This window comes from Wasmannia auropunctata, unplaced genomic scaffold (assembly GCF_000956235.1).
Source record: "Wasmannia auropunctata unplaced genomic scaffold, wasmannia.A_1.0 LD336097.1, whole genome shotgun sequence".
In the NCBI taxonomy this organism is placed as follows: domain Eukaryota; kingdom Metazoa; phylum Arthropoda; class Insecta; order Hymenoptera; family Formicidae; genus Wasmannia; species Wasmannia auropunctata.
The window spans coordinates 772,158-787,000 of NW_012026793.1; the positions used below are offsets into that span (position 1 = coordinate 772,158).

A 14,843-nucleotide genomic window follows, 5' to 3' on the forward strand; every position below is an offset into this window, starting at 1 on the left:
TTCCGATCGTTTATAATAGTGACAAATTATTTTGTGCCATCGTAGTAACATTTAGTCGAATGTATCGGACTAAATATTTTGGTAAAATAAAACAAATTTTGCGTTTTTCAACAAATTTTTTTCTCAGTGTACGCTAATTTATGAGAACGCGATTCGCATTTAGCAACTCTCCCCTATATCTAGGGTTAATGCCCACCGCTAGAAACGGAAACACTGTTACATCTGCACTTCGTGGCTTGGAAATTGGCGGATAACGATTGTTCATGTTTCCCCCGGCGTCTTCTTGTGATTACACTCGTCGACGACACACAACTCGCATAAATAACGTACCGCGCTACACGCGTTATCGTTTCTGGCTCGCCGTAATAGAACTCATCGCGGTGGTTTCTTATACGTTTGGAAATATTTTTCCGTGCCGATTTTTCCGTGAATATAGTGTTGCAGTCCTTAATAAACGTTCATAAATCATCCCGCGAAATCTTGTTATCAAACGTAATTTAGCGCCTCGACGTCATCAATATGAAAATCTCGTACGATGCCATTGAATAAAACATCCCCCCTCCCTGTTATTTTCTCGCCGCAGGGGCGAGAAAATAAAGCCGTTATTTACGAGAATCCACCTGTCCGCGCCTGGGGAACATTCCAAGTGGATTTTCCACGTGCGTGTTCGAAAGAAAAAAGAAATACACGACGTGTCAGGATCCGTGTTATACCTAACGACGCATGTGATGTAACGTCAGGGGAGAACCCCCCCTTTTCCGCGACATGACGGATGGCCGTGGTGAACGAATCTGGAAGCAGGGAGGGGGAAAGAAACGTCGCCGTCGCGCACACGTTTATGCAACGTGACTAGCAAACGCCTTCATTTGGTAAACCCTTTTCCCGTGATTGTTTGCATGTTTGATCCGCTTTTGTATACCTTAGAGGTTTTCTCTTATGGCAGTTATTTCCCGTTCGCTTTTAGCAAAAAAACACTTTTATTTGCATTTTTCTTTCGCGTTACTTATTTCAATAATACAATTTTTTTGCTGTTACAACGCTGCGAGGGCATCGAAGGTTCGACACGCGCTCGATTGTGACGAATAAACACGTTTTCAAGTGGCACTTCTCTCTGTCCGGGCCGATAAATATATAGAAAAATTGAAAAAAAAAACTAATATGCATTCGAGGGTCTCCACCACGGTTTTGTTATTTGAGCCGTTCGTGAAAATTGTTTTGCGAAAATTGTTAAAGTATCCGACGAAATTTTGTGAGCGCGCGCTCGTTCGGATTAGCGAAATGGCTATCGATCGGTCAAATCCTGTGAACACGTACAGAAAATTTGAGATACACAAATAGGATGTACAAATTATCGACCCGTGCGCGTCGAGTAATGAGTCCGGCTCGCGTCGATGTACAAATGCTGTTTCGACCCTAATATTCCAGCGCGAAACGCGTAGAGTAGAAACGCAAATTCTCGCCAGTTATGCCACAGAAAGAACAATTTTACTGGATCTACACAGTAAAAAACGTTTTTGTATTTGTGTTAAAAAACGGTCCACTCATGTTCTTGTTAAAATTTTGTGTCGAATTTTTAACATATTTGCTTGTTAAATTAACATAATGTGATTATGTTATTTAAATTTTTGTGTTAAATTGATATTCAATATTTTTCAGTGTTAAAATAACACAATTTATATAAATGATTAAATAACATAAAAATAAAATAGTTTTAAACCGTAAATTCTAAAGATAAATGAATAAATGATAAATAAACTTGTTAATTTTACAAGTTTTACAATTTGTTATAAGTGTTAATTTACTGAAGAATAATGATTCCACAATTTGTTTCCAAATTGCATTAAAGTGTTACATTTTTTGTGTTAATTTTTACATAATGTTTATATTACTTTCTAACATATTCATCTTGCGTTAAATTAACACAAAAATTTGAACGGACCGTTTGGGACATGTGAGATGTGTTAAATTTAACACAAATTTTTCAACTGTGTAGATCTGTAAACAATTTTTTTTCAATAAAATTCAATTTTGTATGAAAGTCAAAATAATTGCCAGAAACGTTTTATAGCAATGCTTATCAGTTTTAACATTCCAACAAATTATTTTGATGTTTCAACAAAAAATTATTTTCAGATTCAGCAAGATTTTTAGACCTTTCAACAAAATCGTTCTCTCCGTGTGTTGCTAATTTATTAGAAATCTAGTAACAAGAAATAAATATGTAAGTTCTTAACAAGAGGATTCTCCTCTTTATATTTCATTCGGCTTATCTGAGATAATAAGAGAAATAGTTCCTGACAGTTCGTGACCCAATTAGCTCAATAGCCACCGACAGCGAATTATCTCGTAAGGTGGAGATAAAAATTAAGAAACTTTGTGTTGTTCGCGAGTTAATTAAGTACTAATTACCGCGAGCAAGCGTCGTGAGGCAAACGAGATTTTCCGCGCGTACCCGTTTCGAAGTTCGTCGGCGGACGCCGCGTCGGCCCCGTATAATCCCGTGTCTTCATAAAAGCGAGAGCGCGCGGGGGAAAAAATATTACATTGATAACTCGCGTCCGTAAAATGATCGATACAGGCGTCGCTGTTACGTCTCTCATGCGAAACCGTAAGGAGATACGTTATCACGAAGATACCGCACTGCGCCATAAACTGCAGATTCATAAAAGATACGCACGCGGCGTGCGACTGTTATTAATGTTTTTACGCAGCATAAAAAAGTGTATCGATATACGCGTGACAGTTACAGGATCCGAATGGTCGAGATAAGGATTTGCCGGAGGCGGAATATTGCGAAAAGCAACGTTACAATAGTCGACTCATGTATATGTATCGATTCGCATAAATGATACGTAAATTCTTGCTGAAATTTCGAAATTTTTATTAAAAAATTTTTTTGTACAAAAATTTTACGTAAAATAATTGTGATATGAAACTTGTAGAATATTTCACGTAATAATTTATCAAAAGTTACGGTTTTATTTTTAGATTAATTGGCGCCCGAGTGGTACGTCAAAATTCCTTAGCACGAGAGGGCAGATGTAAAAACATGGATTTACGCGGAATCAATTTATTTTAATAACTTAGGGTACAGCGGGATAATTTGAATAATTTAAAACTTTTTGAACAATTTCTCGAAAAGTAATAATTTTATCCTTAAATTGAATCTGTAGCAAAAAACTCACACGTTAAAAGAATATTTACCCAATATATGAAAAATTATTCTTTAAATTTTGAGACACAACGTCATTTATCCGATTTACTTCTACAATTTTAACAAAAATCAATTTTAAAGGGTAATTTGAATAACATTGAAAATGAACATTAATATTACTTATATTTAAATGTTTTTTGGAACATTTTATTATATTTTCCAGAATATTATATATTGAAAAATTAAAGAATTAGAAAAACATAAAATAATCATGTTAGTCCTAATATATTTTAAGTACGATGAACATAAATGAACGTTTTAATATTAATATTATAATAAAAGCAAAACATTATATTTATTTATTGTTTTAAATATTAAATTGCACTTTTCAGACAAAATTAAACAGAAATTAGTAAGAGAACCTTTGACTTCGAGATATTTAAATTCTTTTTTTCTAAAACGCTACTAAACAGCGGGACGTCCAATAGAAGTTCTAAGAACTTCATTTTCACCATATTTGTTTTTGTTTAGATTGTACTTTTCTGTGTGGAACATGAAATAGTTGTGCAGCTCCTAAAATCTAGATCATACTATCAATGACAGCTGTAACGGCTTGTCCCATGCTTCCTTTGCTCCAATTTAATCGAGCATTCTTTTTGTATAATGCTTAATGTCTGATATAATAGAGTGTATCATAAAATCTCATATTTCTCTGAAATTCTTGCAAATATTATTATCCAAATTTCTCGACTGTATACCTTATGCAATTTTTTATTCGTTAAATCTTTTTGAAAAAATACCTAAGACACAAATAGCGACGCAATACAGTCAGCACTTCGAGATACGCTGAATCGTAATGTGACGTAACGTTTGAAATAGGTCATGTAAAAATAGATCCCTACATAACAGAGACGTTAATTATCCGAGAGTACTCGGTCTCCTCTTCAAGAGCGACAATTATCTCCGAAACAAGCTGGCGGAGATGCGATTCGCCGGAACCGGAAGCCGGCGAATTCCAAAGGCGAAACAGTCGATGCAATCAGCAAACCTACGGGACGTGATGTCTGTCTGCGTCCATTAGCGTCCCGTCTGCAGCGTCTTTCGCCCGAATACCGGCGTTTCCGGGTGCGGATGGTGGCGGCGATTCAAAGGATTCTCTGAGAACGGCCGTCGAGTTTGCGGAGTCTCTGTTGGTCACGGACAACAAGTTCGCCGAGCCTCATCGCGCGCGGGCACTCGGACACGTGATAAGGACATTAACGCCGAGAATATATACGACGCGGGTGGGTCCCTCATCCTCCCCCTCCCCCGCGAAACTTCCCGCGCGGTTTGCGAGGTAGATCGGGGGAGGAAAGTTTTCTCGTTTGCCTCGCGAGGAATTATGTTCGGCGCATGTCTATAATGTTTAATTGCTGTTGGCTTCGGAGAACGCAACTAGCGATTCCTTTGATCTTGCAGCGACGCAGCAGAATTTTAATATATGAATGATTTATATATAAAACAAGATCGCAGCGATGAGGCTTGGCCTACTGCTCAAAGGTCTTTTCGCAATAATATATTTTTGCAAAGATTAATTCTTCTAAAAGTCTTTCTATATACGTGTGTTATAGGTATATTCTGCACGTGCGCATGCATGTATACGCGTGCGTCCTCTTCAATCTGCGCGTCGCTGATAATCTGCATAAACAGCAAATATTTTGCGAGCCACTTTATAAAATGCTCATGGCCAAAGCAGCTTATGAATATATTTTTGCATATTTTGTCGCATATGCCATTGTACACACAGAGACGAGCGAAATAATAGTGTAAAGTAAGGGAATCTCTCATAGATCAGTAGCGAGAACTCGCGTTCTTAATATAATTACACCCTCCTAAGTGGATGTGATACTGTCCCGGAATGATCGTCAAGTGGCTTACGCAATAAGCCGATTAACATGAAGCCAAGTACCATCCTTCAATTTATCTTCGTTCAAGCTAAACGAAAAACGCGCTAAACTATCAGTTTGCAGGATTAGTGTAATGTAATAGATTGAAGTTGGGCGGATGAAATTTTTTTTTCGTACCGTTTATTTTTAATATTATAGAATGTTAGCGTGATTCACATTGAAGATTAAGAAAACAATTACGGCGTAGTAATTTACTAAAGCACTTTTTGCAAGAGAATTTTAACAAGCATAAATCGCAAGTAACAGCAAAACTTTAATATTAATTTTATAATGTTATGTAACTTTTTATATTACCTTGCCATTTTCTATTATGGATATTATGGCAAATTTGTCTTTTCTTTAAAGTCTCTTATAGAATATTATATTTATATATATTATATATAAGTAGAATATTATAATATACTTATACATAGAATATACTTATATATATTATATTATTACTTATATTCTTATTTCTTTTAATACGTAAATTTATTTTGTATTAATTTTTTGATTTGTTGAACTTGGCGTTTCAAATTTTTCCTTGTGACAAAAGTAAAACGCAGTTTATGACAAGAGACGATAAGTTAACAATGTAAAAGGACATGTAATCGCGAACGGCTACGATATTTTATTGTTAATTGACTTTACTGAAATTTTTGCGATTTTTAGTCCGACCCCTCGGCTCGGTGAAAGTAACTCGCGATTTTCCCTCATCTCGAGAGATCAAATTGTTCGCCGTAATAAAGATTGGTTTACGAGCACTCTTGATTCTTAATAAGCCGTTCGAGGCTTTATTGAGCCGTGAGTTTCTTTCGTCTCGCTTCACCTTGCATCTCTTCTTGAGTTTCAAAGTCTTGGCAAAGACTTTGTTTTATCTTTCGAACAAAGATGCAGATTATTAGAGTAAATTCCATATGAATAAAACAATTATCTTTATCATTGCACTTCTAAGCAATAAAAATTTACGCCGCAAGAATACAGCATAGTTTTCCGTATAGATTAATATTCAGCAGTAGCGATAATAAGATAACGGAAAATCGTAGAATTATACGAGAGAGAGAGAGAGAGAGAGAGAGAGAGAAAGAGCATGTCTTTTTTAGAAATATAATTATAATAGCTTGTCACAGCTTCCAAGAGGTAATTTGATTCTACGTGATAGTACTCGAAACGCTTCCCGCAAACGTGACTCTCTCTCTCTCTCTCTTGCCGCAGTTTGTTAATTAACCACGTTGTAAAATTGTGGCGCGATTCTTTCAGACACGTCGCTTTATGTAGCTCATAACGAGCCGCCCCCGCTAACTAAAACGTTATCTTTCATTCCGCGTGAGGTGTAACGCGATTTATCTGAAAACGTAAGCCCTCCGCTAAGCCTTTATAACGTTATATCGGGGTCGCCGTATGCATCGCGCGCGGCGCGAAAAGCAATTACGGTCCATTTTGTGGGACGTGGCGTGTGCCGGACCGATGAAATGATATTACTCTCGCGAACGTGAAAATAACGAGCCGAATGAATTATTAATGCGCCGACCGGCGAGGCGCGCAACGTACGTATAGGTTCTAACAGACATCATACATTTGAGTGAGATTGCGATACGCGATCCACTTTGTCCGAATCATCGGGTTTCGCCAGCCTATTTCGGCCAATCAAGTCATTTAATTTAATCTATCTAATGTCCTGAATGCAGTACAGGGAGAAAAAAAATTTGTTGAAAAACGCAAAATTTGTTTTACTTTACCAAAATATTTATTCCGATACGTTCAACTATACAAACGTTACCACGATGACGCAAAATAATTTGTTACGATTATAAACAAAAAACTATTTTTTTACTAAACTATTTTGTTTCAACAAAAATTTATCGTATTTAACTCAATCGTTCGATTAAAAATATACACTCTATTTATTATCCCCACATCAGTATCGTTTAGTCAGTTTTGATATTTGGAATTTGAACAAATATCTTACTTGGATAACTAAATAGCATGCAAACACAAATAAATACTGCTAGTATTTTGGATAAAATAATTTTATAGAGTTGGTTTAGTTAATTCTTCATTAAAAAATGTTTATGGTTGAAATGAATGAACTATACTTTTCTTTGTGCAACTAAAAAATTGTTGAATCAACCATTGGATTAAACAACTATACAAATTTAGTTAGTACAATCCATTTTTTTTCTTAGTGTAAAATCACCCATAATATAGCTTAAATTGTACTCTCAATAATTATACCTTTTAGTGCTTTCAAGTATTAAAAAGGTATCAGGGTATGGGTAGTACATTAAAATAATATTTTTTAATACTTTAAGAGGATATATGAAATGACTTTTTTTTACTATATACAATAATTTTTTAATAAATATTTTTATGGAAACTTACAGACAATCACATAAAACAAATTATATGATTAAATCTATTGTTTTATGTCAGCAATTTTAGATCTTTATAATTATTAAAATACAATAAAAAATAATAGGCCAGAACCGAGCATAAAAGGATGGTCAATAAATTAAATTAAATCATGCAAAAGTCATGTTAAAAGCATGTATTCAATAATATTCAAACAAGTTTCGACTTTATACTTAGTCTTCCTCAGCGACATTAAACAAATTAATCAATTAAGCTAGTCCATAAATAACACCAATAAAAAACGTACATTACATGTTAAATCTATAGTGATAAACTGAACCTTATAAAGTATTAAGTTGCCACTGCTCCTATTTAATAAATAGTTATTTTTTACTAATACAATGGAGTTAAATAATTTAAAACAGTTCAAATTTAACCCAAATTTGGGTTAAATTCTATTGTTTTATTTAAAAGTAATTATATTGTTTCAGTTAAAAATAACTATTTATTAAATAAGAGCAATGGTGACTTAAATAAGGTTCAGTTTGACACAATAGATTTAACAGTGTATTAATAAAATCAAACATGTTATTTTATAATTTTTTCCATTTATTTTATAATTATTGATGAAAATATTTTGTGACAAAAACATTATTGACTTTTTATTTATATCAGTTGATCAGCTTTAATTTCAATAAATCTATTCGCATCCGCCATAAAATAACGTTACCCTTTAAAAATCTGTTAGATTCTTCAGTGAGGAAGGCGCGACAAAGCGCGGTGCCTCGATGCCTTCGTAATTACGCGGAATCCTGAGCTCTCGACGTAATAAAACTTAAATAGAGCGCGACAAGGGGGAATCCAGACGAGAAACTTGATGGATGGGAACGTCCATTCGGATGGAGATGCAATAAGACCAAACCCCTTCTACGAGACTTCACAACAAGCAGGGTCGACATCTAGCACGATGTTCTCTTTAGCTTCTTCCGCGGCGTTGATTTATTTTCCTATCCCTTATCAAGCGGGTCAGCCACCGTGCTCTCCGATCACGGTGTAAAGGCTAATGAGATTTGTTTGCAACGAATGCAGTCGTAAGAATAAGGCTATATAAAGCTACAGTTTCCCGATTGCCATCCTTGGCGCTTGATTTATTTGCTTGTTGTCATGTTTCCTTAATCATAACTAAAGTCGTTAAATAAATCCATCGAGTTTTATCGAGGCTCTCTTTGAAAAATCGTGAAACATTTCTTCTTTGATTCTTTATATATTTACAATTCTCGTTTCGATTAATTTTACAGAATTTATTTAATAATTGATTTAATAATTTCTGATGGTTAAATAAATTCTCAACATTGCTTTTTTTCATGATGTTTTATAATAATTCTTACTCTTTGCGTTCACGTACGGAAATAAAGAAATAAAAAGGATCGGAAGGATCGGAAGGGGCGACGCGGATCACTCAATCGCATTCGCGAGCACTTATGATCAAAATCCGACGATAGAAATGAAATTAATACCCATGTCAAAACGTGCTCGGGCAAACATCGAAGCAGACCGAGATCCGCTTTAATTAGATTTCCATTTCAGTTCGCCGGCTATTTGCGAACAACACACCTCGTTTCGGGTATTCATGCCCACTTTATGCACCGTTAATAAATAGATACGCGCACGGTCGGCGGGTATTGTGCCACTACGTGAACTCTAACCGTTCCCGTGACGATATGTATTGATTACAGTTTCAGTTTTGCTAATAATCGCACCGTTATTCGCGCCGTCATTTTCAGCGTCGATAATCGACGTAATATCACAATACTAGACGCTAAAGACACTTTTACGGATTGATTTCAGTACTTTAACAAAGAGTTCGACAGAAATACTATCAATATTAAATACTCGTATTATCCATAATGGAGATTATAATGTGTGAATATATCAAACGAAATAAAAACATAGATTACATTATTTCTAGTAACTCGGCCTGTTATTTATATTTTAAATTATCAATTAACTTAAATAGAGTGGCCCCCCGTATAAGTGGCCACCCCTTTTTATCTCCTAAACTAACAGAGATAGACCTAATAAGTATAATATCAAATTAAACACTCTAACTAAACTTTATTGTAGGCACAATGATCATTTAGAAATATTATCTATGTTAAAGAGCGGAAAGACATGATTAATTTTTGCACGGTAAAGTGACAATTTTAATATGATAAAAGTTGTAGCGTTCTTTTTAACGAATACAACGATGTATGATATAACGAAATTATTTTACAAATTATAAGAGTTATTTTGGTTTAAAGTTCTGCGGGTGGCTACTACCTTTTCAATTTCGGCCCTGCGGTGTGGCCAATTTCCGACTCTTGTACTGATGAGAGTATTATGTATAATCAAATGTCTATGATAAAAACATTACACGTCAATTGTTAACGCGAAAGTCGGAAGTTAGCCACACCGCAGGGCCAAAACTGAAAAGGTAACAGCCGCCAGCAAAACTTGAAGCCAAAATAATTTGTATAATTTGTAAGATAATGTTGTTATATATCACACATCGTTGTATTCGTTGAAAAGAACGCTACAAAACTTTTATCATATTAAAATTGTCACTTTACAAAAAGTGCAAAAATTAATTATGTGAGTATCAAACGAAGGGCTAGTGAGCCTTGCACGGAGTTAGTGCTGAGATTACATATATTTAACACAATAATTTACACCCAAACGTTTTCGGCTCCGCATTGAGCCGTCTTCAGTGGGTAAAAAATATAAAATTTTCCTTTATACGTTACATTAGCACTTTTGTTCTTTCGCTCGCTCGTTTGATACTCCTTTAATTTTTAATTATATGAGCCAGATAGATATATTATAATTAATTATGTCTTTTCGCTCCCTAACATAGATAATATTTTTAAGTGATTACTGGGCTTACAATAAAGTTTAGTCAGAGCCGTCTAATTTGATATTACAAGTATATTTATTAGGTCTATCTCTATTAGTTTACGAGATAAAAGGGGTGACCACTTATACGGAGACACTCTGTATAAGATGTAAGAAATACAAAAAAATTTTTTTTTCTAAGTGATCTTTAATTTTTATTAAAGAATTCGATTTTTTTACATTGCTTATATTAACTTTGAATATTCTGCATAATATAAAAGAACTAATTTTTCTATTTATTAGATACATGAATTCGTGTTATTTATAGTCAAATATTTTATTTGAAGAACTTTTCAAAGAATTATTGAATTTAATTAAGAGATTATTACACGCAATTTAATGTAATATGTATTTAAGTACAGTTCTGTAATAAATTAGTATCTTGACTGAGAAAATACAGATCAAGATCCACGTGGCGATATACCGGAAGTACAGTACCGGAAACATACAATGCACTTTGAGCTCCGCGTAACATTGATTAATTAATATCATCGGGTAACCTACTTTCGCTAATTGTTGGACCAAACGTAGTACATGTGCGATCGCTAATTAACACGAATCTGCAGCTTATAATTGTCACATGTGCCGCAACAAAACAGGAAACTTTTTAGCGCCAAATATCGTTCTGATTATCTAATACACTTATTACCGAACACTTCATAGAATTGATTTTCAATGATTTAAAATAAGTACATTCGCGTGATTGTTTCTGAATTATTGCGACGCGAAATATACTATCAGAGATGCAAAATTCAATTTTTAATCATGCATTCAATAAAAGTATCATTTTTTAAATTTTGTCAAGAAATATTGAAAGCATTGAGGAGGTTTCTAAATGAAACTTAGAGAAACTTAATTTACGAAGTATTAAAAACTTTATACTTAGAAACGATGTTATCTTATCCTCATTAAATTCTATGATCGATTTATATTCGAGAAAATTAAAAAGTATCGAGTCTTTTCCTAATCTAATACAACACAAGATCGCGAAGGGCCTTAAGCGGCGTCTACAATGAGACTTAAGACTTGAGATTTCAGAAAATTGACCAATATTACCATCGATTATTCTTCTCACGTGAAATGAATAATCGACTATATGATTGGTCAATTTTCTTAAATCTTAAGTCTTAAGTCTCATTGTAGACGCCGCTTTAAATAAGCAAGGTCTGCTAATACTGTGGTTGGACTCACGTGTGCAATCACGGATGGATACTGTGGGTAGAGCAGGAAGGCGCCGACGAGATGGGCGGCCGAGAAGACGATCCCGGCGATGCAGGCGTGCCTGAGTCTGATCGGCAGAAGGGCGTAGGCCATGTAGATGAAGAAGCAGACCGTCAAGGCGGCGGCGAGGGGTCCCCCGGTTCGAAGGTCCTTCGACTTCGAGTATGACGTATCGCCGGTACTCTCGCGGCCCACCTCGTGCAGCCGCGCCAGATGAATGCTCAGGGTCACCTGCAGCGCCAGCAGGGTGACCAGCACCGCGCCACTGACACCCGCCAGCCATATCTCATTCATGCCTGGTCTGGAGATGGCAGCCACTAAAACTGAAAGAAAATTTCTCGCTTGTTACCGGACTCTTACGTCTCACAAGGAAACCTCGCGAAGTGTCAAATTCTGATTTTGATGAAACTTGATACACTTTGACTTGATACACATAAATAAATGAATATAGAAATTATTAGTTGGTGTTAAAAAACGGTTTAAAGGGATGAAACCATCCCTTAAATATAAATTAATTTTAATAAGAAAAATAAAAATAAATTTTTTCTATTAAACAGACAAATTGAAAGCTACAGTGTTTAGTAATTAATTCAGTAATAAACAAATTTTCTTAAAGGCACACTAATAGGGACACTTACCCTATCTGCCATTAAACCAGTGGTCATTATAGAGTATTAAACTGGGCATAACAACAATTATGATACGCTTTATATAATAATTTCAAATTCAGTTATTTTAAATCCGTTATTTTAATTTTGTAATTCTGTTTCTAGATTCGCAATCAACAACCTCGAAAACTGTATAGTAATAATTTTCAAGCCATTTCTGAAGTTTTCGCATTTCAATTGAAGATACTGTAAGAATATTAGTGATTTTTGTGATTTTCATGCAGACACTATATTTAAACTGTCATATTAAATTTTTCAAAATGTCACGTTCCATTCGAAACTACATAAGTATAGAATATTTTGAGACCTCAAACATTTTTTTCCATTGTGTTAAATTATGGAAGGAGAAGTGGACCCGCTTAAGGGATCAGCCCACTCTTGTTTTTAAAATAATACCTTAAGGGATTTTTGAGATTTTTTGTGGGTAAATGGATAATTTTATTTAAAATCTGCTTAGAGGATTTTATTGTACATATATAAGAAACCAAAAAAATATTTTTTTATTTTTCTTATGTCCAAAATGGCAACGCACTGGCCTTCATTTGCGAAATCCCTTTTTTTCTATCGGTGTACAGGATTCCAGGTTTGACTTTGAACAAAACACAAAGAATTTTCATTATCTATATATTAAAGACTAGAGAGATACGTAGGGATTTTTCAAAATATTTATTTTTCTCAAAATGGCAGCTATTTTACGAAAGACTTGTAATGATAAAAATATAAACTTTTCGTAAAAATAGCTGCTATTTCGAGAAAAATCAATATTTTAAAAAACCCCTACGTATTCCTCTAGTCTTTAATATGCAGATAAAAATTTTTTGTGTTTTGTTTAAGAGCAAACTGTGTGCTTGGAATCCTGTACACGAATTTGAAAAAATAGAAAAAAGAGATTCCGCAAGTAGGCTATTGCGCCGCCATTTTGTGCATAAAAAAATAAAAAAATATTTTTTTAGTTTCTTATATATGTACAATAATGTCCTCTAAACAGCTTTTAAATAAAGTTATCTATTTACTCACAAAAATCCCGAACTTAGGTATCATTTTAAGGCCTCAGGGATGGGCAGACCCCTTAACGTGAAACGTTTCATATACGAATGAATTTCAAGAAAAATCATTTTTCCGCGAATTCGAAACTTCTTTTTTTTGTCTAAATCCGCGGGAGGGTCGAAATGTTCATTATTTATCGCAGGCTTTCCAAGTTTCCTGCACATTATACATTCCACATAAGTAAGCTTCTTCAGATAGAAACTCGATTAAAGTTACGGGTGCGACCTTGCTCGGTCTAAGCTCGTCCTCATGGACGAAAGGAAAAGGTATAATACCGGAGGAATGAGCTTTGCTAGTTGTTGCGACGCGAAAAGCGGATCTCTCGTTGCGCGTTCTGACGCGCTTTCGAAAAGGAAACAGCACTTGTAGACAATATTCTCATGCATTATTGATACCGGGACCTCCGTGAAACATCGAGGTTCACGGAAAACAGCGACTGTACGTAGGTGATAGAACAGAATGCACGTCTTTTAGCGACGTTCGTGACATTTGACTACAGAGCTATTTCGATGCAATTCCAGTAATGTTCAAACTGCATATTTTATGAAAGCTCGAGATTTCCTTGTAAATAGGTTTCCGACGTGATATATCAACGTTGGACGATTAGATTTTTTTTCTCGCAGATATTTAAAGCGACTTGGATTTGAGTTTTCCTTCGATAAAAGGAAACACGGAGGTTTATCGACAGTTTCAAAAATTTTTTGACATAACTATAATGTTAATACAGTTAAGTTTTTATGTACATATATACAAAAAGTGGTTTAATTACGAATAGAAATCTTGAAAGAATTTCTTAATGGAATTTTATAATTGAAAATAATTCTGAAAATAAATTTTAAATCAATTCAGGAAAACGGAAAGAGAAATTATATTTTAAAAACTTTTTAAATTTCAAAATAATACTTTAAATGAATTTCTTAAACGGGTACAAAGTTAGTACCGTCAGATAAATGTGAAGTAACTGCAAACTTAATTCTGACATCTCGTACTTATCGCCGTGAAACGTACACAGTAAAAAACATTTTGTATTTGGAAACGGTCCACTCACGTCCTTATTAAAATTTTGTGTCGAATTTTTAACATATTTGCTATTAAATTAACATAATGTAATTATGTTATTTAAATATTTTGTGTTAAATTGATATTCAATATTTTTCAGTGTCAAAATAGTACAATTTATAAGCAAGTGGATAAATAACATAAAAATAAAGTAGTGTTAAATCGTAAATTTTAAAATAAGTGAATAAAAGATAAATATACTTGTTAATTTTACATGTTATAAGTGTTAATTTTACTAAAAAATAATGTTTCCACAATTTGTTTCCAAATTGTATTAAAGTGTTACATTTTTTGTATTAAATTTTTACATAATGTTTATGTTACTTTCTAACAGGATTGGGTAGTGCCTAGTTAAAAAGATAAAAGTTAAGTTAAAAAGTTGAAAAGTTAAATAATTTTAACTTAACTTAGTTACATTTTAGGCTCTTAACTTTTAACTTAATTTAGTTACATTTAATCGGTAACTATTAACTTTTGATCTAA

At 34.1% G+C, this 14,843-nt stretch overlaps 1 protein-coding gene across 1 annotated transcript in view; it reads right to left on the bottom strand.

Moving 5' to 3' along the window:
- The window catches only part of LOC105462591 (adenylate cyclase type 5-like), a 173,543-nt gene that overhangs the window by 55,645 nt on the left and 103,055 nt on the right, over positions 1-14,843 (bottom strand). The window contains exon 6 of the mRNA XM_011709296.1: positions 11,557-11,909. Within this exon, the coding sequence (XP_011707598.1) occupies positions 11,557-11,909 (353 nt within the window). The remainder of the gene's footprint in view (positions 1-11,556; positions 11,910-14,843) is intronic.